This window comes from Protobothrops mucrosquamatus, unplaced genomic scaffold (assembly GCF_001527695.2).
Source record: "Protobothrops mucrosquamatus isolate PMUCROS unplaced genomic scaffold, P.Mucros_1.0 scaffold280, whole genome shotgun sequence".
Lineage (NCBI taxonomy): Eukaryota > Metazoa > Chordata > Lepidosauria > Squamata > Viperidae > Protobothrops > Protobothrops mucrosquamatus.
Window position 1 is genome coordinate 594,497 of NW_015386624.1, and position 26,259 is coordinate 620,755.

The window sequence follows — 26,259 nt, forward strand, 5'->3', positions numbered from 1 at the left end:
TGGTGCTACCATCTGGTAAGACTTGGGTTTTAAAACTTGCCTGAGAGTTCTAATCCCTCTTGCTATTCAGGTTTTCTCCATTGTGAAAGTACACAGAAGGTGGGAGGGGCGTTCCTTCCTTCTGCCCACAGAGACAGATGCCCCTCCTCCATGCCCACAGAGGAAGCATTGCAAGAAGCTCACCGTGGATGAGGGAGCCGTTCAACCACTGGATGTAGTAATTTTGAGGGAAGGAAAGCAAGACTTCATTGCCGATGATGGAGAAGGGCAGCAGGAGCACTGCCCCCAGGGACACAGCCAGAGTAAAGGTGCACAGCCACAGCCTGAGTAAAAAAGGCACAAAAGAAAGGATAAGATGCTTATCCACATCCATCTGAACCTGCTTGCTGCACAGTGAAGCCACAGACTACTCCTCATATTTACGACTTTCTTCCCAAAATAGACATTCTCTCTTTGGGCCATAGTCAAAGGATAAGAAGGATAAGACACTTGAGCATGACAAGGAGAGAGAAGCTGTGTTCACCTCGTATTTTTGACGAGGGTCTCTCTCACACACACACACCTCTGTTGGACCAGTTCTTTCACTTGAGTCTTATCAAAATCCAGAGCAGTTCCAGTTAATGGAAGCCTGAAGTCATAAATAAGGCTCTCAAATTTTAATTTATCCCAAGTGACTAATCTTTTCAGGCCGGGTGGGCAGCTGAAACCTAACTTTCTGGATGAGAAGCAACCTCTAATGGGGAGGAGGTAAGATAATGTGGTATGCTTAACATGCCACGTGAATGCCTTATAAATGTGGATCTGAATAAGCATGCATGCTTTATTTTTATATAAACATATGCAAAAGTATGCCTTTTCTAATTTTTTTATTTATTAAATTTATACGCTGCCCTACTATCAAACAACTGAAGAATAATGTCGGAAGAGGACAGGGATTCTTGAAAGCCTTAAGGGCTGTTCATTTCCAGGACTGCCTATAATAAATTCTCTATGCCTGGATCTAAGAGAATTACAAAATTCCTCCTCCTATTTGTTTACCTGGGCCATATTCTGAAAATACCTTTGAATGGTGTCCCTAATTACACAAAGAGAGGGATAGGGAGATCCAGATTGGATGCATTTTTATTGGACATTTCAATTTTTTTTTAAATACTCCATAAAACAATAAAAAGGAAAATACAGAAGTGGGAAGAAGGCAGGGGAAAGGGAAGTCATGAATATCTTAAGAGGAAAAAAGAGGGAACTTACGCAATCCGATTGACTGCAGCATCTTCATCAACTAAGAATAGAAAAAATTGTTATTAATATTGTTACTAAACTAAGTGCTCAAAGCTCTTATAACGATGATGATGATGATAACAACAACAAGAAGAAGCACCTGTAACATAACACCCTGGACTTAACAATTGTCGATAAGAAAGACAAAAAAGTCTGGATAGTGGATATGGCAGCGCTTGGAGGCGGCATAACTGACGAGAAAGAACTGGAGAAGATAACAAAATACAAAGACCTACAAATAGAAATAGAAAGACTGTGGCAAAAGCAAGCAAGGGTAGTACCAATAGTAATAGGCGCCTTGGGTGCAATCCCAAAACAACTGGAGCACCACTTGAACACCACTGGCATTGACAAATTTGCCATTAGTCAATTGCAAAAGGCGGCCTTACTAGGAACTGCTTCCATCCTGCGATGATATCTGTAATAACATCAAACATCCACATCTGCCTATCACAGGTCCTTGGTAAGGACTCGATAGGTAGACAAAATGCCAAATCCAGTCTGAACATCTGGCTGACTGTGCGATGATCCATAATAATAATAAAGTTGGAAGGGACCTTGGAGGTCATCTAGTCCAACCCCCTGCTCAGGCAGAAAACCCTATACCATTTTGGACAAATGGCTGTCCAGTCTCTTCTTAAAAACTTCCAGTGTTGGAGTATTCACCGCTTCTGGAGGCAGGTTGTTCCACTGGTTAATTGTTCTAACTGTCAGGAAGTTTCTCCTTAGTTCTAGGTTGCTTGTCTCCTTGATTAGTTTTCACCCGTTGTTTCTTGTCCTAACTTCAGGCGCTTTGGAAAATAGTTTGACTACCTCTTCTTTGTGGCAGCCCCTGAGATACTGGAACACTGCTATCATGTCCCCCCTCATCCTTCTCTTCATTAAACTAGAGATACCCAATTCCAGCAACCGTTCTTTATATGTTTTAGCCTTCAGTCCTCTAATCATCTTTGTTGCTCTTCTCTGTACTCTTTCTAGAGTCTCAACATCTTTTTTACATCGTGATGACCAAAACTGGATGCGGTATTCCAAGTGTGGCCTTACCAAGGCGTTGTAAAGTGGTATTAACACTTCACGTGATCTTGATTCTATCCCTCTGTTAATGCAGTTCTGCCAAAGAACTCAAGATAACGTCTATGGTTCATCTTGCCAGTCTAGCATAGTCATCGCTCTAAGCTTCTCCTACCGTATTACCACCCACTACCACGGGGAGTGGAGATCTGAATTTGTGTCATCCAGTGACAAACTTTTTAATTGCAGCATACATGGGATAGTCCTAACAGGAAGCGTAAGGACGGCATATAGTTTTTACAGTATTCCATGTTGGTCACAAGACATTTTATATTAGACCTGCTTGAATCCCAGTGAAACAAAGGCAACCCTTTAAACCCACCTCAGGACACTTCGGGGCAAAGTGTCCCTGCTCACTGCAAAACCACGACTTCTTATGCAAGGGTGAAACGTAATATACAGTATAAATACAGTGAGAACAGAGAAGAAAGTAGACTAGGAGAGGAATTCCTCAGGGTTAGCAGAAGTTACTTCTTGTCCACCATAATCAGTTATAAAATATGCAGCTGAAGAGGAAAACTCGTTCAAACAATCTGAACAGGCTGGTTGACTACGGATGACAGAATCTACTGTTCAAATCAGTTAGGGGGAAAAACCCCTTAGAGAGAAGTTTTTGGTACTCTCTGTTCACTATTGCAAAGAGATGGATATAGTCTGTTTCCCCTCCCCCCCCATCTGCAGATACATTCAACCCTCCTCAGAGAAAGATGGTTTCCTTGAAATCCAGAATATAAAGTAGAATATACAGAAGTTTCGTTCTGTACACAGCTCTCTAAGGGAAGAGCGGTGAATGGTGCCCCTCTCCAGACAGAGGACCACAGACTGGCTGGTTAGAATTGCACACATAAAAAATATTCCTTATGAATCTGATACCCAGCTGTGTAGGGTACAGTAGCACAAAGAAGATTTTGCGGGAATCCTTATGCTGTAGTTATCTATCTAGGAAAAATGTAATGTTACAGTACAGGAGTAAAAACAGATTGTCTTTGCAAATGGATTTTAAAAGTGGCCACGTTTCACCGTTTCCTCATATTCCTTGTGCCCAATAAGTGTCAGCATCAAACTACAAGCCCAGCAATTGGAAAATTGCTAAGCTGGAAAAAGAACTATATTCCCAAGGCCAACTGCTACCAAGGCAACTAAATTAGCAGCAGCATCAACAAACTTTAATTTAAAAGATAAAGAAGCCCTTCTACAGGGACTGGGATGCAGGGACCTCAATGCTGTTGCAAAGCAGGAGAACTCTGGGGAAGAAATCTTTCCATTTGGGCCAGAGAGGGTGTATTGTCTCCAGAAGCTTCATTTGCAGGCATTCTGCATAGAAGTTAGTTGAAGCCTGAGGGAGCTAACGGGAGGGAGTCCACAGAGTCCACTCACCCGTTGCTTTGTGAACAATTTATAGGCTCCAAGCGGTTGCAAAGGGACATTTGCCTGCTAAAATCAGCTGGCTTAATCGCAAGTTTGAGATAGATCAGTGGTTCTCAACCTTTTTAATGCCGCAACCCCAATCGGTCGTAAGTCGAGGACTAAACCGGTCGTAAGTCGAGGACTACCCAACCGGTCGTATGTCGAGGACTTTCCCTGCCCGGGAGTGCCGCGCATGCGTGGTTCTGCCCCCTGCGCCGGCCGAGGCGTAGCTGGCAAGCGGCAGAGACGGAGCAGGCCGACCACCAGCTGGCCCAGCCCAAGGGAGGTAAGGCACCCACCGGAAAAGGAAAAAAATGGCGGACAAAAAAAATGGCCGACAAAAAAAATGGCCGACACCCTTGCTTGGCGACCCCCATGAAATGGTCGATCGACACCAAATGGGGTCCCGACCCACAGGTTGAGAACCACTGAGATAGATGCTCTGAGGCTCATAAAGGCAGTTGAGAAAAGTTACGGAAGATCATCAAGTTTCACTCTGGCTGACAGAGACGTTAATGGTCAAACAAATAAGTTCTTTGCTGGAAGGCAAATATGAATTTGGCTGTTACAGAAGCATCCAAGACTTTGTGTCAATACCACCTTCCTCAATCTGATGCCCTCCTGGTTCTACCAGAATTACAGCTATGATAGTGCTGACATGGGACCAGTTTTCCTTCTGGGAATTGTAGAAGTAATAATCCAGCCAATGACTTTCTGGTATTCATCTAGTTGAGAAAGTTTTGCCTGGGAAACCTTTGCCAATGCAAATGTTGTTGCAGCAGAGATGCTTCCCTTTGAATACAGGCATACCAGGAGGCCGGATTCCCACGCTGTGCTAAGCTAGCAAGCCATTTGCCCGATTTCGACATAATGTAATACTGTGTGAACTCAGCCACTGTCGTTTTTAAACCTTGGTGAGTTTAAGTTATGGGCTGTTCAGCAAAGCCGGGATTAAACAAGAGCATTTAGTGCAATGTGAACTCACTTGATTTGTTATCGTTGAGCAGGACACATATTTTGGAAATCTTACTGTAAAATCAAGGGAAACTGCTCGCTTCATTCACCCCTGAACTCTAAAAAGCCACGCCGTACATGGCTTCCACAACTTCAGTGGTGGTGTGGTATAGTGGTTCAGGACTTGGAATGACAAAGGGGAGACTCAGATTCCAGTCTCTCTTCAACTCCCTGGGTGATTTTGGGCCAGTCCCTCTCTCTCTCAACCCAGCCCACACCAAAGGTTTGTTGCTCCTGGGAAAAATGACAAAAAAAACTTACACTCCTGAAGAAAAGGCATCTAACAAAATTGGGGATCTAACAAATAAATAAATCTGCCTTCTGAAACCATGTACCTAGAACAGCTTTCCTAAACCTAGATGTCTTCTGGACGGATGGCTTTCAGCTCCCGGTAGGTCTGGCCTTTGCTGAGAAATCTTGGCACTGAAAGTTGCCCATTCAGGTAGGGGAGAAATGACCTTGATTTGCCCAGTTACCTGTAGTGAAATCTGTGTGCCTTTTGAAGTAGGTTAAGATGAAGTAGCACAGGATGTAGAGACTGCCAAAAAGAAGGGTGCAGATCTGTGGGAGGAGAAGGAAAAACTGGTTAGAGATGCTGGTCATACGTCATCCTCAGTTCATCCAGAGCAAATGGAACACAATTTGGGATACTGTAGGGCAGAGGGGTCAAACCGCTGGTCCACGGGCCGGATGCATCACGTCAAAACCGCGCCCACCCCATTGCCGGCAATGGGGAAAAAGTCGCGATACGTCACAACATGTCACATGACGTTGCGAGTTTGACACCCCAGCTGTCGGGTCATCATCTTCTCTACCTTACCGGTAGTTACTGAGCAAATCAGTTCTATTCCCATCACTATATTCAATTTTTTCCTTTATCAACCTCTCTTTGTAAAATTTCTTCAGACAACAAGCAGCCAGCAGGTTTGAGAAAAGCCACAATTCTTCCTCTAATTTTATTTGGGTTCCCTAACATTCTTTTTAACAATAGCTGGGAAGGGGCAATGACTTAAGAGCTGGAGAGAGCAAAACAAAACAAGGAAATATTAAAGCAGGAAACTATCGGCCTTTTCCTGCAAATGCTGCCTACGTGCTTACATACAAGATTTAGAATGGGTTCAAAGATACATAAAGTAAAGGTGGTGGTAAGAGATGGCAGCAATAATGGGATAGGTTTGAAGAGCGCCAAAATTGGAAAATCTAGGAAACCACATTTATGATTAAGGGAAAGATACCTAGAGCAGGGATAGGCAACCTTGGCTCTTTTATGACTCGTGGACTTCAACTCCCAGAATTCCTGAGCCAGCATGGCTCAGCATGGAAACTTCTCCCTTTCCCCTCAGCATGGCTGGCTCAGGAATTCTGGGAGTTGAAGTCCACCAGTCATAAAAGAGCCAAGGTTGCCTACCCCTGCCCTAGAGCATCAACGTGGGTGACGAGAGAATTACAACAGAGAAACGGTTTCAGGAAAGTGTTGAAAATATCATTTTCTAAAGAAGGCTTAGAAATCATCCCATCCCCCCAAGTCTAGCTTACAGCTGAAAGAAAGAGTGAATGGAAAAGTGAAATGGGAGGAAGAGTGGATCAACAAGTTTCATCCTTTCTTCTAGCCTGACTGCTATATCTCTAGATTCTTTATTCGACATCTTAGCTATTCCATTGCCAGCTCATCCTTAATATTTGGAATATTATAACAATGGGAAGGAAGTAATTTTTTAAAAAATAAATGCATCTTTGATTAAAAGATTTGAGAGTAAAACAATGTTGGTTTGCATCTGTTCAGACTTTCTTCCAGTTGAAGCCACATTGCCTCCTCTAGTAACTTCACAGAAAATGGAAAACCCTTCCAATACAGTACATACATTTCTGAGAACAGGATTCAGAAGTTAAAACAACAAAATTAAGCATGAAAAGAAGATCCCATCAGTGAAGCTATGTAAACAAGACAAGCCTAAATCTGAAAAAAAAAATCAAATGGTCAGAGTTCTAGGCAAATAAACATTGCAAAATAATCCTGTTATTTTTTTGTGGAATGAGCATTAAATTGCTCTCCAGCCCCAACAAATAGTAGTTACAGGTTTACTGGGCTGCCCAAGGATATTCAGGTGGTGCTCCTGAAACATACCAGGTTTAATTTAAAGGGTCATCTTTTTGCATTCTTAGGTTCCAAAATCTTATTCTTCAAGAAAGAAAGCAACCGTCCATAAGACAATTAAATGCCGCAGCCTCCTAGCCCACCTTACACTAGAGACCTATTTTAAAACATGACAAAGGTTGCACACTATCCTTTTTCAATGTGGTGCTATCCAGATATGATGGATTTCCAAAATCCCTCCACCATAATAGCCAATAGAGCTAGATTCTCACAGAATCTATTCTAGAATATTCCTGATTAAGCATATCAAAGAATTGAAGCTATAAAAAAGAGATTGCTACCAAAAAGTAACCAATTCTTTTTCAATCCTTTCAAATTCTGCCAGCTTGCTTAACTTTTTGCAACTACTTAGTAAAGATAATAGCATTTGTCAGCAAAACTAAACACTCTGGCTTGCATCAGACAACTCCCACTCCTCCCAGGAGCAGAGTAATAAGCACAGTTGGGACCCTCCCCCCTTCAGGTGATTTCAACAATAAGACAGATGATCACGTATATATGTGGTATCTCAGCTTTACATCAGAAACAAGGTTCCAGTCTTTAGAAAGACAGAAGTAGAGTGAAAATGATGAAGGCCAAACTAATTTCCTTGATTAGGGAAAAGACAATATCTAAGTTTATTGCTCACCAGAAACCCCCTATGCACATTTTGCATGAAACAGAAAAAAATGAACTAAAGTTTTATAGTTTTGATGATTAGAAAACAAACAAACAAAAAGCTTTTGTTTTTGTAACCATAGAGTAAGAGGTAATTTTGTAATTGTAGTTATATTTATAAGAGAATATTTGTAGCTCAGGATTGAATTGTGAGATCCTTCCTGCTTCTCTGAGCTTGATTGTTTTTTGCAGACGTTTCATTACCCAAATTAGATAACATCATCATGTGTTTGATGATGATGATGATGATGATGATACTCTTACCTAGTTTGGGTAATGAAATGTCTGTAAAAAAAACAATCAAGGTGAGACAGCACCAAGGACCCCACTGTAGTTATATTTGCTGCCAAAAAAAAATGGGAAGCTGCTTCTATTTCTTTTCATTTTATTTTTGCCCTTTTTTCCTTTCTTTACTTTATATTGGTTCTTTTTTTTTTTAACCTTCTTTTCAAAACTCTTAATAAAACGAAATTACAGAAATGCGGAAGTTTGAAAGCAGGGGAAGAACAAAGCCTGGGAGAAAATAAGAAAGAGGCAGGCAAGCATTTATTTATTTTTTATTTTTTGAAAGCAGGAAACCGTGACTTCAATTTTATACCAGTCCCGTTCCCACTGCCCTCTTCCGCGTGGAAAGAGGAACGAACAGCTTGTAATGTACAGTCTCTTCTCATCCAACAGGGAAGCAGAAGAGCAAAACAAAATTGCTCTGAGCCAGCTGGCATCCTGTAGTATGATGTGCTTTGGCGTTGCTGCCTGAGCGATGACCTAGCAGAGTGCTATGCAGTCAAGCAGGAAGAAGTGGATTTTTTTTCCCACCTCCTCTATGATGCCCCGAAATTAACCTTCAAACAGAAAAGGAGCATCCTGGGTTCCAAACCAAGCAACCCAGACAGCTTTTTATTTCATTTCTTCATTACCACAGATTAAAGTACCCCTAGCCAAGGAGCCAGCAGCCTTTCTTAACAAAGCGAAAGGCTTCCCTTACGGGCTACTCTAATGTAAACACAGATGGTTCCTGCCCTCCCAAGCTTTATTAAGAGAGGGAGCCCGAATACTGCATAGAACAGTGGTTCTCAACCTGTGGGTCGGGACCCCATTTGGGGTCGATCGACCATTTCATGGGGGTCACCAAGCAAGGCTGTCCGCCATTTTTTTTGTCCGCCATTTTTTTCCCTTTTCCGGCGGGTGCCTTACCTCCCTTGGGCTGGGCCAGCTGGTGGTCGGCCTGCTCCGTCTTTGCCGCTTGCCAGCTACGCCTCGGCCGGCGCAGGGGTTGGAACCACGCATGCGTGGCGCTCCCTGGCAGGGAAAGTCCTCGACTTACGACCGGTTGGGTAGTCCTTGACTTACGACCGGTTTAATCCTCAACTTACGACCGGTTTAGTCCTCGACTTACGACCGGTTGGGGTCACGGCATTAAAAAGGTTGAGAACCACTGGCATAGAGCATTCATCAAGTAACCTGGAGGGCTTCAGAAACCCTGGAAGAGACAAGACTCCAGAAGCTGGAGACCGTGCCAGGCATTTCTAGATAATTACTGCACTAATCCTTGTAATGGCCATTATGATCCCTACGTCGTAGGCTGGCTCCCACGCTATGCGATCCCATGGTTTGCTTAGTCACAATTTATCAAATCATTTTCAATTGGAGCATTAAATATTTACACCTTTCAAAATGTCTTCAACTAGCTCTGGATCCCATTTAATCTCACAGTGGACAGGTCGTCCTCGGCTTACAACCATTCGTTTAGTGACTGTCTGAAGTTACAATGGCACTGAAAAAAGTGACTCGTGATGGTTTTTCGCACCTATGACGCTGTGGTCATGTGACCAAAAGTCAGCCGCTTGGCAACTGACTTGTACTTATGACGGTCATGGGATCACCTTTCGTGACCTTCTGACAAGCAAAGTCAATGGGGAAGCGTATTTACTTAACAGCCGTGTTACTAACTTAACAACTGTGGTGATTCACTAAACAACTGTGGCAAGAAAGGTCATAAAATGCAGCAAAACTCATTTAACAACCGTTTTGCTTAGCAACAGAAATTTTGGGCTCAATTATGGTCGTATGTCGAGAACTATCGGTAATCACCTTAAGGGAAGTGAACTACTTCTGATTCTGCTCCAGTATATTGTTGGTGATTTTTTTATTTTTTTTTTAAATGAATCGCCTTGGATCTGTGATGTCCACATTGACGGGAGCTCTTGTTTCACTCCATTTTAGGGGTCCTGGGTTCAAAGCAATCATTACCTACTCTATTCTTGCCATAAATTTTAAAGTTCAGTGCCTGGATGTGTGTTTCTTTCTGCGCGTATTGGTGGAACTGCTAACCAGACAGTCACTGGATCAATGCACCAACATGGACACCCACTTGGTAAAAGGCCTACAGTAATTTGCAGAATTTCATTTTCACAACTACAGGACATGTCCAGAAAAAACGCAATGCTTCCTTTGTATGATTTCCCTAGCAACCATTTTGTTTGTGTGTGTGTGTGTGTGTGTGTGTTCGCGCGCAAGCCTCTATCCAAATTTATGTACTAAATCAGGAGTTCCCAACCCTGGCCCACTACTGGCCATGAGCTTTTCGGAACAGGGCCATGGAAGTAATGGGCGTGTGTGCACCCCCAGTTCCAGGAGCAGATGTGTGTGCATGCTGCATTTACATGAGCGGTGGGCATGCATACCTGCCACTTGCACAAATGGAGATGAGTGTGTGCGTGCTTATCAGATGCTCTCGCATGGAACCATCCCCTCTCCCCCTGCTGGTCCACAAAGCCAGAAAGGTTGGGGAACTCTGTTCTAAATTATGGAGGGGGTACTAACCATTTATTTTATTTTATTTTATTTTATTTTGTGTACCATGAGAATTTTTAAAATTCCACAATCGAGGTAACTCAGAGTATATATTTCTCCTGGCAAGTTGGAGGCAGCATTTTTGGCTGATAGTCCTTTTTGTGTTCCACAGATAATAGAAAGGAAGACAACTGTGAGTCAGGATCAAACTGTTTAATTTTACATCACTGATATAAAATGCCTTTGAGTATGTAATACAAATATAGCTACAAAAATGCTGAGAGCTTATTTATGATTCTTTTATTGAACCTGTGTCCAAGGTAAAATTTGTAATTTATAAGCTGTGATTTGTGGCTTTGTATACTGTTTGCATTTACATAATATATTGTATATACTCATGGATAAGCCAAGAATTTTAGGTCCCAAAATGCTTCCAAAAAACCAGGTTTCGTTTATATGAGGATGGGCTAATCCATAAGAATGTATGAGAATTCTTTTTTCAAAGTATCCATATTTCCATATACAGTTGAATATAAGCCCATTCATGGATAAGAAGACACTTAAATGCAGGTTGATTTATGCACAGGTGGTGCATTTTTTGTGATATTTTGGCAAACATTTGAGGGTTGGATTATGTGCAGAGAGGCATATTAAACGTGAGTATATAGAGTATGTAAATACATAAACTGAATGTATTCAGAATAGAATGATTAATCAAACAAAACTTATGCAATCTGTGAACACAGACAGAGCTCATGCCCTACTCTAATCTATACCACTTCAAGCTGCTAAACCAACTTCTTTCAAAGGAGGGGGCATTACAGCATCACAGTCTGGTTTGGAAGCATCACTGCTTCAGACAGGAAGGCGGTGCAGAGAGTGGTGAGAATGGCCGAAAAGATCACTGGCAGTCCCCTCCCTCCCATCCAGGACATAGTACAGAAGCGTTGCTTGAGCAGGGTCTGTAAGATTATCTGGGACACTACACATCCTCTTCACAACCTGTTTTCCTTGTTACCTTCTGGGAGGAGGCTCTGTGGTATCCGAAGGAGAACATCCAGATTCAGCCATAGTTTCATTCCATACAGCATTAACCTTGTGAACTCTCAAGCTTCCTCCTTCCGTTATATATTCAAGATGGACAGTATTTAATATTTATTTGCTACGTATATGTAGGAGTGTGGGTCTATACATATGTTGTACATAGTATGTTTAGATGTGTGTCATGTATGTGTTTCAGTTTGAGAGCGGGCAACTAAATTTCATTTTTGATGTGTGCCGTTGTGCCCACAGTAAAAAAAAATGACAATAAAGGTTATTATTACCTGAAGCCTATAATAACACAAAACTCAGGAGAAGATGGCAATGCCAGCCTCTTCCCAAACTGACTCCACTAGAATCCCGTAGGAGCAGGAGCCTGATCCCTGTGCCAAGCATGCCAAGAATGCCTAGCAACCCTGCTATCTGATTTCCAGTTCGCCTTGCAAAACTTTCCAGAGGTTATTATAGCAGGTACACATCTTACGCAAGCAGAAGCAAAGAGTCAGACACGGAAAGTCCAGAGTTAGTGCTCCACGTTGTCTCTGCTGAGGCAAGGTGTTTCTTGTGGGAATTGGGCCTATCTGGATTGGGGAAGAAGCAGATAACAACAGACAGCCTCACGGTTTCAGCTGAGAGAAAACAGAGTCCTGCAACTGTTTTGTCTCACTGCTCCCTTGAGTGAACCCCAGTTCCAGGATTTCACTTAAACAGAACTAGGACCTTTAGTGGTATTTGCTTAGAAGAGAATATAGGATTATTTGCCCAGAGAAAGAACACATGAGAAAGAGAGGGAGAGGGAGAGACCGTGAATGTTGAGAAAAATAATCCGCACCAGGGTGCATTTTTTCCAGGATCAGGAGCCAAAGTTTTCCACAGACAAAAACATTTTCAAAAATTCCAAGTGGATTTGAATGCTGTGGATGCAGCTCGCTTGCAAGACAAGCTTCTTCAAGGCTCACCTGAAGGGACTGAGCTTTGCAAAAATAATGGAAGCAAAGTACCTTTGATACCTCTCCCTCGTGCTGCTCCAATTTATGAATGGAGTTGCAAAATGACCATCCCCATCCTTGCCAAAAGCACATAATGCAAGTGCTCAAAACTGTGATGGGGAAAAAAGGGGGGGGGTGAATCCAGGTTTGAGCACCAAGGCTTCCCAGGGTGGAGGCAAAAGCTTAATTTAAGAGATTGTGCAATCCCAAATTGGATGGCGGAAGGAGGAAGAGGTTCAGAATAGCCACACCATAAAACAGGGGTCTTCAAACTTGGCCCTTTTATGACTTGTGGACTTCAAGTCCCAGAATTCTTCAGCCAGGTACGCTGGCTGAGGAATTCTGGGAGTTGAAGTCCACAAGTCATAGAAGGGCCAAGTTTGAAGACCCCTGCCATAGAATCTCAGGATATGTCTAGTAAGTAAGGTTATAGATTTGGTCTGGCAAGATTCTGTCCATTAGGTGTAAGCAAATCAAGGATTGGACTGGATTTCACCGTGGTGTCCTTGGGCTGGGATCTGAAAAAAAGGCAGCTATACTCTTAAAGCTTCAAGTGTTTTATCTCATTTCTGGATGGCAGGAATATTCCCCCAATTCTGCAGCAATTGCATCAGTTTGAAATTGGTTTCTGCACCACCAATTCTGATTTGTAAATACATTTACAGCATGCTACCTTCATTCCTTAGATCAGGTTGCTTCATGCATATCCCCATCTGAAAGGATTGATGTTGGCCTCGTTCTTTTGTGCTATGAAATTAGGACAAGCTGGCATGAGAAAGTAGGCCTGTTGCCCTGAAATCTAGGCCAAGCATGGCCCAGCTGAATAAAGCCTCCTAGCACGGCACTTCTAATTAACTGAAAATTAGAACATGGAAGGATGGAAAAATATAACCAGACAGTAAACAAGCATCATGGAATCTCCCCGGCATGGAAGAGATGATAAGGAAGTTCTTCCCTCTGTTTCAGAGATAAAATTTTGGCTTTCAAAGCACTTGTTGGCAAGTGCATTTAATTGGTAATAAGTTTTTTCTACATGTTTCTGCTCTTTTCAAAAATGTCCACTATAAGCAACTCAGAGTTTGTTCATATACACAACCTCTATCCAGCCCTTACAAAATTGGCTGTATCCAAATTTATTCCAGCATACAAACTCCATGGGATTATTCCATGGGAGCACCAACAGCCAGAGTGTTTATTTATTTACTTGCATTTATCAGATGTTTATCTCATCTTTATTTTTATAAATAACTCAAAGATAGTGAAGATACATAACACTTCTCCCTTCTCCTATTTTCCCCAGCACAACAACCCCTGTGAGGAGGGTTGGGCTGAGAAAGAGTGACTGGCCCAAAGTCAAATCAGGGGGGTATATTTTGCAATTCAGCTACCAGACTTTCTTTGAAAAGAATGAATGAATGAATGACTCAATCAACACAACGGTCACAATGAACTTTAGTACAAAATCTGACATAATAAGAACCCTTACTCAGCAGACTGCAGGGTTATCAAGGTTGAACAATACTTTGTAATAATCAGCATGAATAAAAATAGTATATACATCAACCATGTATGAATGGTATATCTGTCAATCTGTATGATTTCTCAGCAAAGAGGGAGAATAAAAAAACCGGAACATAAAGTTTACAAATCAGAATATATTTGACATTCAAATGCTTGTTAACAAGTTAATCTGTCAAGTTTCTGGCGATGCTAGCTAAAAAAAATTCTCTATTGCTTGTTAATGTCTGTTTTAAAGAATTAAATGTAATATTATATATAAAATATTAAGCGTTTTTTGTTATGGGCTATATGGTGATCTGCAATTCCTCTGCTGTAGATTATTTTAATTATTTTGGTAAAAGATGCTATCTGCCACAGAACAGCCTCTGAAAAGAACAGTGGAGGGAGGGAGGGGGCAAGGGAGAGAGAGGGAGAGAGGGAGAGAGGGAGAGAGAGAGAGAGAGAGAGAGAAGGATCATTCATAGCAGTAAGAAGTTCCTATCTAGTAATAGCCAGACTATAGATCAGTGATGGCAAACCTTTTAGAGACCGAGTGCCCAAAAACTGGCCCCGTCCCTGCCCTGCCTGCCCGCAGGGCCACTCACCGCCTCCAGGGTCCGCCGATCGCCCAAGCAGCCCAGCAGCACCATGGCGGCCACACCCTCTGCCCACGCCCTGCAGCATCAACTGTGCGCATTGGGGCGTGAGGGCAGAGTCTTGTCTACGCTGCCTGGCTGCCATGTTTTTGGCTGCGCTGCTCCGTTTGGGCCACGCTCAGGGGCGACTCTCCTCCAGGGAGGCTACTGGTGAGGAGGGGGTCACGGGCGGAGGCAAGGCTGGGGCAACGGCATGTGTGCCCACAGAGAGGGCTCCGAGTGCCATCTCTGGCACCCGTGCCATAGGTTCGCCACCACTGCTATAGATCTTGCAAGTATAAAAGTTGTTAGCCATGGTATTCAGTTCTCGATGCTCAATTTCACCAAAATCATCTACAAATTGGGACATTTTCCCTATTGCAAAAAGCATACATCTCTGCAGATTTCTTTAGTTTACATGACAAAGATGGCAAGATGCACACATCCAAATAAGCCATTTCAGTATGCGGGTTATATGGTTTTTGGTCTTAGCAGAGTGTCTAAGTTTAGTCCCTTCAGTTTATAAATCTTAAACTATGGCTTAATGTGCCTTTTCAAACTAACTATGACTATCCAGTTGTGGCTTTTAAAACAAGCTAAAGAAAGAAATCATAACTTAGCGTAGTGCATCAACCCAGCCAATAAAAGGTTACATGATAGATTATTTCTAAAAAATTTTTTTTTTTTTTTTCAAAACAAGTAATTTCAGGGCCAGTGAAGTCAGTTGGCAGATAATTCAAAAGTATGCCTTTATATAATGCATTATTGATGGAATTAACTTCCACAAGTTAATACATATAAGGAATGGTTGCTATAATTGGGTATGTCTAGTTTAATGAAGAGAAGGACGAGGGGGGACATGATAGCAGTCTTCCAATATCTCAGGGGCTGCCACAAAGAAGAGGGAGTCAAGCTATTCCCCAAAGTGCCTGCAAGCAGAACAAGAAGCAACGAATGGAAACTAACCAAAGAGAGAAACAACCTAGAACTAAGGAGAAACTTCCTAACAGTTAGAACAATTAACCAGTGGAACAACCTGCCTCCAGAAGCTGTGAATGCTCCAATATTGGAGGTTTTAAAGAAGAGATTGGACAGCCATTTGTCTGAAATGGTATAGGGTTTCCTGCCTGAGCAGGGGGTTGGACTAGATGACTTCCAAGGTCCCTTCCAACTTTATTATTATATCTCAGATATTGGCTACCAAAGAACATGATTTTCAGAAACTAGATATGCATGGAAGATTGGTCTATGAACTTCATTAGTCAGGATAGTAAAGAGTTCCAGGATCAGAAGAGGTATGGTAGTACTGAGTATCATTGCTGGGTGAACTGGCAACAACAGGGGAAGTAATAGACACCACAGAATCATATGTGGTTCCCAGAATCATTTACAGTACTTGATCTTGAAAAAACAGATGCTGGACCAGGTGGAACTTGATCAAGAGGGAGCTTTCTGATCTGAAATTCTCAGTGCTCCCTTGTCACATATGCCAGTGATTTAATATTTCTCCAAGGTTAACATAATACTCAGAAAACTCATTATGCATGCCAACTAGGCACCGAGGACTAAATGCTTGCCTTGCATAATTCCGAGTACTATATATTGCCTGCTAAGCAGACACCTAGACGTTACACAACTCCAAATGCCTACTAATGTGTTGACTCCAAAGATGGAACTCTGGATTAACCTTTGGCACACAAAGCCATGCTGGAAAAGCTAATTCCCCCTTTCCCATCCTCCCAATCAGAGTTGCCAAGGTTCTCATAACCTGTTTAGACCAAAGGTCCCCAACCTTTGGAGCACCAGGGACTGGTTCTGTGGAGAAAGGTTTTTCCATGGACTTGAGAATGCGTGGTTTTGTGTGCTGCCTGCATCCCACAGATGGGGCTTTGCTTGTTTGTGCGGCCCGGTTGCTAGCATGCTGTGGCCCGGTACAGGTGCATGGAGCGGGGGTTGGGGACCCCTGGTTTAGATCATGGTGAGCTTTGAGAATGGTTGCTCTGGACAGAAAAGTATGTACAAATAAAAATGCAATGGACCTCTCTCTGAAATATAACTTAGCTGCTTGGGCATTTGATATCAAAACAGAGTTCTCTGCATGAACCAGTGAATGCTCTGATCCATAAACATGACATTGGATCAAGAGAGAAGAAATGACATTAAACTAGATAAATTGCTTAATAAACTACAATTGGCTGGGTTCTCACAACACCCTAAGTCAAAATTCTACATTCAATCTTTCATGGAAGTTAAACACAGAGTGAAGTATGAACCCATAATGTACTTTGTAGGTAGACAGTTAAGTGGGTAGTAGAGGAGGAAGTATATAATTGAGGAAAATAGGCAAGAAAAAACTTGCCTTTGTTCAGCTTGTCATTATTTTAACAGAATAGCAATAATCCCCAGTCAGTGACCCAGAAACTCAGCTTTACCAGGCACAAAGATTAAGCTGCTGTTTTTTCTAGAAAGCCCTATGCCATGTGTAAAATCAACATAGCTTGGAATGAAGCAATGTACCACTTTAATAAGTCACATTAATATACATGTAAGCCACAGCTTTTCTGCTTTTGAGAACCACCTGACGACAGGTATTTTAAACATTTGAATTTTTCATTCAAAACTTCATAACTACTTATTTCAACTCTCTGGGCATTACAATTTCTTAATTTCCAATGACATTTATGAAGCAAGCAGGATTAAACTGAAATTGCTTATGAAGAGCTAGGTGCACCTTCAAAGTAACATGTAAAGCTCCTCACATCCAACAGATTTGCAAATATAAAACAGGACAGTGAGCTCCCCAAGGCAAAAGTCTCACTAGACTTGTGTATGTTTTACTTATGTTTTACTGAAGCGTCTCATGCGCTTGGATGACAGAAAAATGTTGTATTTACTTTTAAAAATCTAAAACTAAAAAGTCCCAGCCTCAAACTTTTCCTCAGCTTCTAAAGCCTCCAGGCACCCGAGTCCAACCACTATTAATTACCTTAACAAATTTGTTACTTCATATACTTCATTGCTATCATACTGCTGATATAAATTATTTTGCCAAATTGCCACTGAAGAGTGGGAGGAATGGAGAGATTGCTTGCCCCCTTGAATTGACTTTTTTCCAGATTCTAAACAAGGTTTCTCTCTTTCTCTCAACCCCTCTCCATCTTACCGTATTTTCCTCTCTTCTTTTTTTAAAGCTTCTGCCAGAAAGAGAGAGGTGGAGATGTGCAGTGTCCTGCTCTATTCCTCAGGTCTAGGCTGATTCTGTCATTTTGGAAATGCTCTGCTAGTAGTCTAGAAGTTAATTTGCTTTTGTGGCATTTTGGATATGGCCCAATCCTGAAACAAGCCTGTTAATTCAGGAATCCAAACTACATCCATACTACGACCATTCCAGAGAATTTGTTTCTGAAAACGGCCAGACCACCCCCTTCCTATAATGGCCAAAGCTGTGTGGCTCAGAAGAGGGACTGACTATTCCAGAGTTCTCTAGAACATTTCATTCCCAGGTGCACATATAATCGCATATAAGCACTGATGTTACCTAATGCTTTTCAGAAAGAAGTGCATTTACTTTGCAGGCAATATTAACCATTAGTTTTAATTAGTTCACATATATCCGGTCATATCCTGTACCTATATATAAATATGCATTGCATCCACATTTATTGGGCAAGAAATCCACCTGGCTTCAGGTGGCATGGCAACTGCAGGTTGGCAAAGCTGGACAGTCCATAAGATTTTTTTTTGTCTGTCTTGGTATATTTATTCATTTGTATAGCACCTTTATTAGTTTTACAAATAACTCAAGGCCGAACATATCCAACACGACTTCCTCTTCCTATTTTCTCCTCAACAACAACCCCTGGGAGGCGAGTTGGGCTGAGTGTGTGTGACTGGCCCAAAATCATCCAGCCAGTTTTCATGCCTAAAGTGGGACTAGAACTCAGGGTCTCCTGCTTTCTAGCTTGGTATCTTTGCCACTAGACCAAACTTGCTCTGGCTGCCTTCCTTCCAATTGAAAACAATATGAAGTAGGGAAAATATAATTTAAAGAGAGAAGCTTGTGCAATAGAGAGCTGAAAAGAGCTACAGAATCATCTCTTTTAATTACTCTTTTCATTACTAGCAAATGAACTTCTTGTCAGGTCCTTGAAGAAAGGCTGAATAGAAATGGACACTTTAAAAAGTTTTCCCCAAATTGGCACCTAGTAGAAAACTTAATGCTAAACATTAAGCCAAGGTTATTCTTCACACTACAAGCTTAGCCAAAAAACACAATGGTGCAACACGATGACCTGATTCACACACTAAAGTTATAAGGTTTTTTGGTTTTGGCAACCATGATTTAATGCATAAACATAGTCCATGTGTTGCAGTCCAAAATAACTGTATCTGGAGGGCACCAAATTGTAGGGTTGTAAATATACGGATTGGCTTTTGACTCTGGCAGCAAGCAATTCTAGTTAGTTCTCAGCTATAACTTGCTTTTTTCTAATTCCTCTTCAATTACCTTAGGTAAAAGAGCACAGAAGAATGTAATTTTATCAAACAAGAGGGCTAATGGCATTCACTGCTCTTTAGCTCTAAATTCCTGGTCTCTTTTTCCTTAGTGCTTCCACTCGCCTTGACAAAACCACCATCCCCGTAGTCGATTTTTTTGTCTTCATTAACGGGAATAAAATATGAATCCTTCCCCTTTTTCAAAGGTATTGGACTACAAGTCCCTTATTTACTGGGGATAACGAGGCTAAAATTCTAGTCTTATGAAAGAAAACAATGACCCAATTCGGGTTGTCATTAACAAACCAGTGTACTCACAATACACTCTCGGACCCTCTCGTGGAATAACTGCTCCCGCGCAGACAGCAGGTCGTGATCCCCCAAATTCATTCTTTGGACGGCATGGCTGAAAGTTTGTAGGGCTGGCAGAGGGGCCGGGGGAAGCAGGGGACAGGGCTCCCAGAACCCCAGCGTAGCCGCCACCACGAATCCAAAACTCCTCCTTTCTTGCTCGTTAGGGACAACTTCTAGAACGTTGCAACACTCAATCCGCGTCACAATTCAGGTCCACCCGCCCCGGAGGAAGCTCCGTGTTGCATCGTTAAAGACGCCGAAGTAGTACCGCCCTGGCTCAACTAACCTCCACTATTGCAGTGATGAGATTAATGACGATGGAAAGGAAAAGGTAGAGCTTATACTTCCCCACATCCCCTCCGGAGGAAAAGAGCCAATTGGCTAGATGAGGGTTTACCTGCTGCTTTTCATTGGTTGTCTCTAGAAACCAAAGCTCGGTTGATAGGCTGAGCTGAACGTTCATTCTTTTACCGCCCATTGATGTCGGTGATGGAGTAGCATCCTCTAGTGGCTGGCCCCGCTTTCCTTGTACTGAAGGGTTTTAATTATTTGAGAAGCTTCGGTTATTTCAAGGAAGGTTGTTTAAACCTTAGTTTATACCTTAAATTCAGTGGTGGAATAGAAAATCTGCACAGTTACCTTCTTGGAGCATGTCAATCGGTGATTTATTCAAGGATTTGTGGGTGCAAGCAGAATTTTTTATTTTTTATTCATCAAGACCCCAATTCTCTTGGTTACACATACCCAACAACTTCATCTTTTGACAGGACAGAACAGAGAGTTAAGCGATCTTCTGGCAAATCATTCCTCAATGAGTGACTAACATTGGCTAACTGTGGTTTCTTTTAGGCATAGTGTTGAATAACTTCATTTGGCATTTTAAGCATGGTTTGCAGATGTTTTTCGTCAAGTTCACACTTAACCATAAACTAAGCAAGCTTTCATACCTTAACAGTACATAGGAACAAAGGCAGTGTGTGAAAATGGAATAAAGACCTCACTGTGTTCATAACTACTAGTGTTTAATTACAATACAACTACAATACAATTATTTTGTTTCCGGGATTATGCATATTCTATATGCATGAAATGTTATGCTAAGCTTAAAAAAAAATAACTGTCTTACATTTCCTCTCCTTGAAACCTGCAGTCAATAGCTCAGCTTAAGTTGAAAACTGAGAAGGTGAGTGTATTGTGCAAATTCTTTAATCAGCCGAAATACCATTAGTGTATATCTTTACCACCGATTCATTGGGTCAGTTCTGAGACTGCCATCAATGCAGGTGTACTGTACACTATGTTGTGGCATAAGTGTGTTCTACTTTGATTCCCCTTTTAAACTTCCAATTCCATCCTATTTTCATTTCATATCTCACCAAAAAATCTTCATGCAATAGTTCAGCCTATGGAGTGTTTGTTTCATGATATCAGATGTCTGCAACTTGATATTCTCCAATAGGTTAGGACTTCAATTCCAGCAGGAAATCTCTTAGCTAAACTAATTGAGAATTGTAAGCATTTTATCAATATTTTTTATGTTTATTGCTGGGTGGGAAGGAAGTCAAAATCTTCCTTGCCACTCAGTCTTCCCTTGTCCCAACCTCACGGCCATTTCCAGGGCAAAAGATGAGAAATTGCACTAAGATGAGAAATTGCACTAAGACAAAAGGTAACAAACTTGACAATGAGGTTGACATTGGTCAAAGGCAGCAGCCCCTTCAGGTAAACTTCCTTTCAGGATGCTAGAGATTTCACCTATTTATAAACAAAAATATATTTTCTTCCATGAGAATGCCATTTTTATCTATAATGCTAATTGAGCAGGAAATAAGCAGAACTGTTCAGCAGGGTATCTGACTCTATGATGTTACCTAGTTGCATTATCCAAACTAGGTAACTTCCCCAATGCTGTTACCTAGTTTGGGTAATGAAACATCTGCAAGGAAACAACCAAACTCAGAGGGCATCAAAGAGCCCACAGTTCATCCATGAGTTACATATATTCTCTTCTATTGGATTCTTTCTGCCCAGCTTCAAAGACAAGATTTTTCTATACAAAGGGGTTGTGGCAAAGGGCTCAGAGTGTCCACCTCTGATAGTTGGCCTTTATTCTGTTCTTGGAAATAAACTTCACCTCTGCTTCAAGCAATTGCCTATGTTCTGCATTCTTTTTCTTGTTCCAGCTCAGAACAAATCAGATTTTCTTTTAACAATTGTTCTCAACGTTCTGTTCACCAACTGTTGAACTGCATAAACTATTTCTGTCTTTGAACTAACAAAATACTAGGTATATGAAAAAATGGAAATAAAAATCATTCTAAATTGAACTACCTATTTTTATGACTTAAAATTAAGTGTGAACCAGATCACCAAGAAGCACTGGCTTTATCACCATGGCCTTAAGGGTAGCACTGTTCCCATAATTAATTATAGGAAAGAAAGATTCCTTCTTTCCTTCCTATTCCATATTTCTACTCTACCACAACTTACTTTAATGTTCAGTTATAAGTGACAGAGCCATTCCATTTTATTTGATGAAGTGAACTGAAGCTCACAAAAGCATATGCTTTTTAATAAAATTAAGTTAGGCAGAAAATGTGTTGCCAGTCTCCTTCTGATAAATCACAGATAAGGAGTTTTCTACTGCATAAAGATAGTGTTTTGTTGTGAAATTATAACCAACCTGCAAAATACCAGATCTAAGCTGCTAAAGTTTAGCACCACTAAAATGGCAGAAAATTTTATTAAATTTATATGCCATCCATCTCACTGTCAAATGGCTCTGGGTGGCTTACAAACATAAAAACTAAGATACAAAATATTAAAATATTCAGTATTAAATTTTGTTTACCGGTAATTATTTTTATCTTGTTACTGCCACATTTCTAGCTCCAATGGCAGTACACCAATTATAGAATCCCAGGTAGAATTCCAAGCCTTTCATCTCCTAGAAACATACATATAAAGGTCGCCATCTAGAGGCCTTGCAAAGTTTAGAAACATCCATAGAATTCTTGCTAAGACAACATCATGCCAATAAAAAAATCTGGGACATAAATATGTAGACCTATTGGTCAAAAATTGGTTTTGTAGTAGGACTTTATCTTAAAGCTTAAGAAAAACAGCTTCCTTTATTTTCTTCAGAGAAATCTTCAGCATCATCAGTGGAATCATACAATACTTCACTTTCCTCTTTTTTTTCCACTTTAGTTCAATCTCATCAAAGTATTAGGAGGAAGGTCCATGTTCAAGAACAACGTAAAAATAGAACTTATGGATTAAATTTATTTGCAGCTAATGCGCTTTTTTTTCCTTTCAGATCCTATCAATGATATAACTTAATTACAATTTGAATTGAATACTTTTACATAAGCAAGCTGGTACTACCAATCACCCTGTTTACTTACTGCTTGTATAAAATGGAGTTCTGTGTAAAATTGCTTTGAGCCCCTGGAGTGGAGAAATGATATTTAATTTAATATTTGGAGAAATATTAAATTTTACAATTTATAAGTCCTAATTCTTCCCTTTTCTCCCATTCTTTGATCTCAGATTTTAAACATGTTACGGATAAATATGATCTGTGTACAGAATGGGAAGACAACAGATTTTAGAGAATTTGAGATTTGAATATTGATGGGAAATCTTTCTCCTGACCCTAACTTGTAGAAGGATATCAGATGAAACAATGGAGTAATTTCATCTGAAACGTAATGAGATCTTAAACCTAAAACATAACAATATTCACACTATTTAGTCAAAGGCATTTCAACATTATATGTAACAGATTCTCCTGAAACTTTTTAAAAAGTATAAACAAAGGATTTGAACTGTGTGCATTATGGTAAAAAAACCCCAAACTTTAAAAATGATGCTGTGCAAATCCTCCAAAATTTTGGAATCAAACTTCGACTCCAAAATAGTCAATAGATGGCATCATACTACTTTAAAATTGTATTATTTTACAGTAATTGAGTGTATTGGATGGGTTTAATTAATTTAATTCATATTGTCTCTGATGGCAATCTCTACATTTATTCATTTCATTTGCAAGTTTTGAGGAAATGGATACCATACGGAATTCTAGTCACTTTTGTCCCTTTTCCTCACAATCTTAGAATCTGCTTTAATTTTTTCTGCATGTTTTCTGTTGGAGGTTCTTAGATGTTGCTGGGGAATCTAAATCATCCAGCATTATCCCTTTCTCTAAAACAACTTAAAGGTTTAAAAGAGTTGTTTATATTTCTCTTCCCCTCTTTTTTTTTTTTTTTTTTAAATTGATCATTCTCCTGACAAAGGAGAATTGATTTCCCTAGGGACATGACATAAAGTTGCACAATCAGAAGATGCCAAAGCTATGGGAGCCTTATCTCTCAGATAGGATGCCAAGTACAATAAAGGCATTCCATTGAAACATAAGTAGCCACAGAGTGAACTACAGTACCAAGCAGGTATACCAGAATGGGAGGCATAACTAGGGTATATACGAAGAGGCTTTCTTGAGACAGGCGATTTGAGACCTCTAGTCCAGGGTAGGCAACCTTGGCTCTTTTGACTCCTGCTCAGGAATTCTGGGAGTTGAAGTCCACGAGTCATAAAAGAGCCAAGGTTGCCTACCCCTGCTCTAGTCTAAAGCTTCACCCTACTACCATAGCTCGGCTGCTATCATTGCATGTGAAAATATACAGGTAGTCCTTGACTTATGACAATTGAGCCCAAAATTTGTTGTTATGTGAGACATTTGTGAGTTTTGCCCCATTTTACGACCTTTCTTGCCATAGTTCTTAAGTGAATCACTGTAGGTGATAAGTTAGTAACCCGGCTATTAAGTGAATTTGGCTTCCCCATTGACTTTGTGAGTTCTCAAAAAGTGATCACATGACCTTGGGACACAGCAAGTCATAAATATGAACCAGTTGCCAAGCATCTGAATTTTGATCACATGATCATGGGGATGCTGCAAAGATTATAACTGTGAAAAACGGTCGTAAGTCACGTTTTTCAGTGCCATTGTAACTTTGAACAAGCAAACTATTGTTTAAGTTGAGGACTACCTGTAGTTTATTAGCTGCCAGATTTAGTGTAGCAAAATACTAAAATTGGGGTGGTTTTTTTGTTTGATCAGTGGTATTTAGAAGGGCAAGGCTGAAAAATTAATAGAATTCTTTAATTACGGTTTTATTTAGGTTTTGTTGTCCACTTTGTTATTAGGATGTACAATAGTTTCTCATAAATTGCTCTCTAAAAAGTGCTTTTTCAGTAGAAATATTGCTTTTTTAAGCTGTCATCTTGCTTAAAAAGGCTTTTGAATTCTCCACAAGGAATGAAGGCAGCATCAGCTGGAGGTGAGGCACAGAGGAGGGAGGGAGATGAAGAGTGGAAGGATTCTTATGTGCTTTTGTGGCTTTGAAGTTCTGGGATTTGTGCAATGTGGGCTTTGTGTTCTTAAGGAGTGTTTGGCAATTTCTATTTGGCTGATGTCTCCTGTTAGCTTCTATTGCTCTGCTATTGTTAGCTGTAGGTTTTGCTTCAAGGGATTTTGAAGTATTTTTCTCCTGAATGGATTTTGCCTGTAGCATTCCTTTACTTATGAATAGAGCCATTTGGGGAGGCTGCCTTAGCCAGCAGCGAGTACTTATTTTTTTTTCTTCCTTAAGTGCCTGCTGCGCTTCTTAACTTTCCTTTCTAGCCAGTAGCTAATTCTTAAAGGGGAATGCACCTTTTTAAGCTAGTTCCCTCAATGGCTTCTTTTCTGTCTCTGGAGGCTTTTCCTTGTTTGATAAATATATGGAAGAGGGAAAATATGGGTGCTTTCAAATTCTTCCTTCAGAAGATGGGAATGAGAAAGAGGGAGGCAGGGAAAGAAGTCCCACCTTAGCACTCGGCCACCAGCAGCCCTGCCATTAACTTTGCTTGTCAAAAGGTTGCAAAAGGGGATCACATGACCCTGGGACACTGTGACCATCATAAATATGAATCAGTTGCCAAGCATCCAAATATAAATCACATGACCCTGGGCATGCTGCAATGGTCATAAGTGTGAAAAATGGTCATAAGTCATTTCAGTGCAATTGCAACTTTGAACAAGTTTTTTTGCAGAGTCATCAAGTTTTTGACACCTTGCTAGGTGTCAAATATTGCCATATCCTAAAAGTGGTAGTCGGTGAAAAGGTTGAAAAGCCCGGCTCTACAGATCCCAGCAATCAAGATGTCATTATGGCCGACACTAGCCTGAGCCAAACCCAGCCTCTCTTTGCATATGTGGAATTACTAAGAGTAGGCTTACAATTCAATTTGCCTGTTGGTGGCCATACAATATAGTGAAATAATTGAAAGACAATGGTTGGAATTGGCCAATTTCTTTCAATATAGTAAAGATGTAATCAAAAGAACTATTCACATGTACATCATTTTAGAACCTAAAATCAAAATAAATTCTGTGTAAAAAATTTGCCTACTTATTTTATAGCTTAAAAATGCCAAGAAATTTGATTCATAACACTTTAAACTTGTATGGCTGGTTTTGTAAATTAGCCAGAGTAGAGAACATGCCAAAGTTAATAGCCAAAAACAGATTTTATATTTATATAGCAGAAAACATTTACACTCAAGAGACATTTCTTTAAAAAATGTATTGAATAGCACGTACTCAAAATGTTTTATAGCTTTTTATTTCACAGACATGATGATACGTTTAAAAAGACATGGAAAATTGACATGATCACATGGTGGAATGGCAAGACATCCTAGTGTCTGCTGCATTCCTTTGTAGGACCACTGCCCCAGATAACTAGTAAGCTAGGTGTGTTAAATGAAACATCATGGAGACGAGCCATGCAGCAGAGATGTAGCAAAGCTGGTCTACTAA

At 40.7% G+C, this 26,259-nt stretch overlaps 1 protein-coding gene across 1 annotated transcript in view; it reads right to left on the reverse strand.

Moving 5' to 3' along the window:
* The window catches only part of LMBR1L (limb development membrane protein 1 like), a 35,684-nt gene extending 16,005 nt beyond the window's left edge, over window positions 1–19,679 (reverse strand). The window contains exons 1-4 of the mRNA XM_015814741.1: window positions 19,356–19,679; window positions 5,247–5,331; window positions 1,249–1,279; window positions 184–323 (exon numbers count right to left, since the gene is read on the reverse strand). Coding sequence (XP_015670227.1) covers window positions 184–323; window positions 1,249–1,279; window positions 5,247–5,331; window positions 19,356–19,427 — 328 coding nt within the window. The 5' untranslated portion in view covers window positions 19,428–19,679. The remainder of the gene's footprint in view (window positions 1–183; window positions 324–1,248; window positions 1,280–5,246; window positions 5,332–19,355) is intronic.
* Between the last annotated feature and the right edge of the window lie 6,580 nt (window positions 19,680–26,259).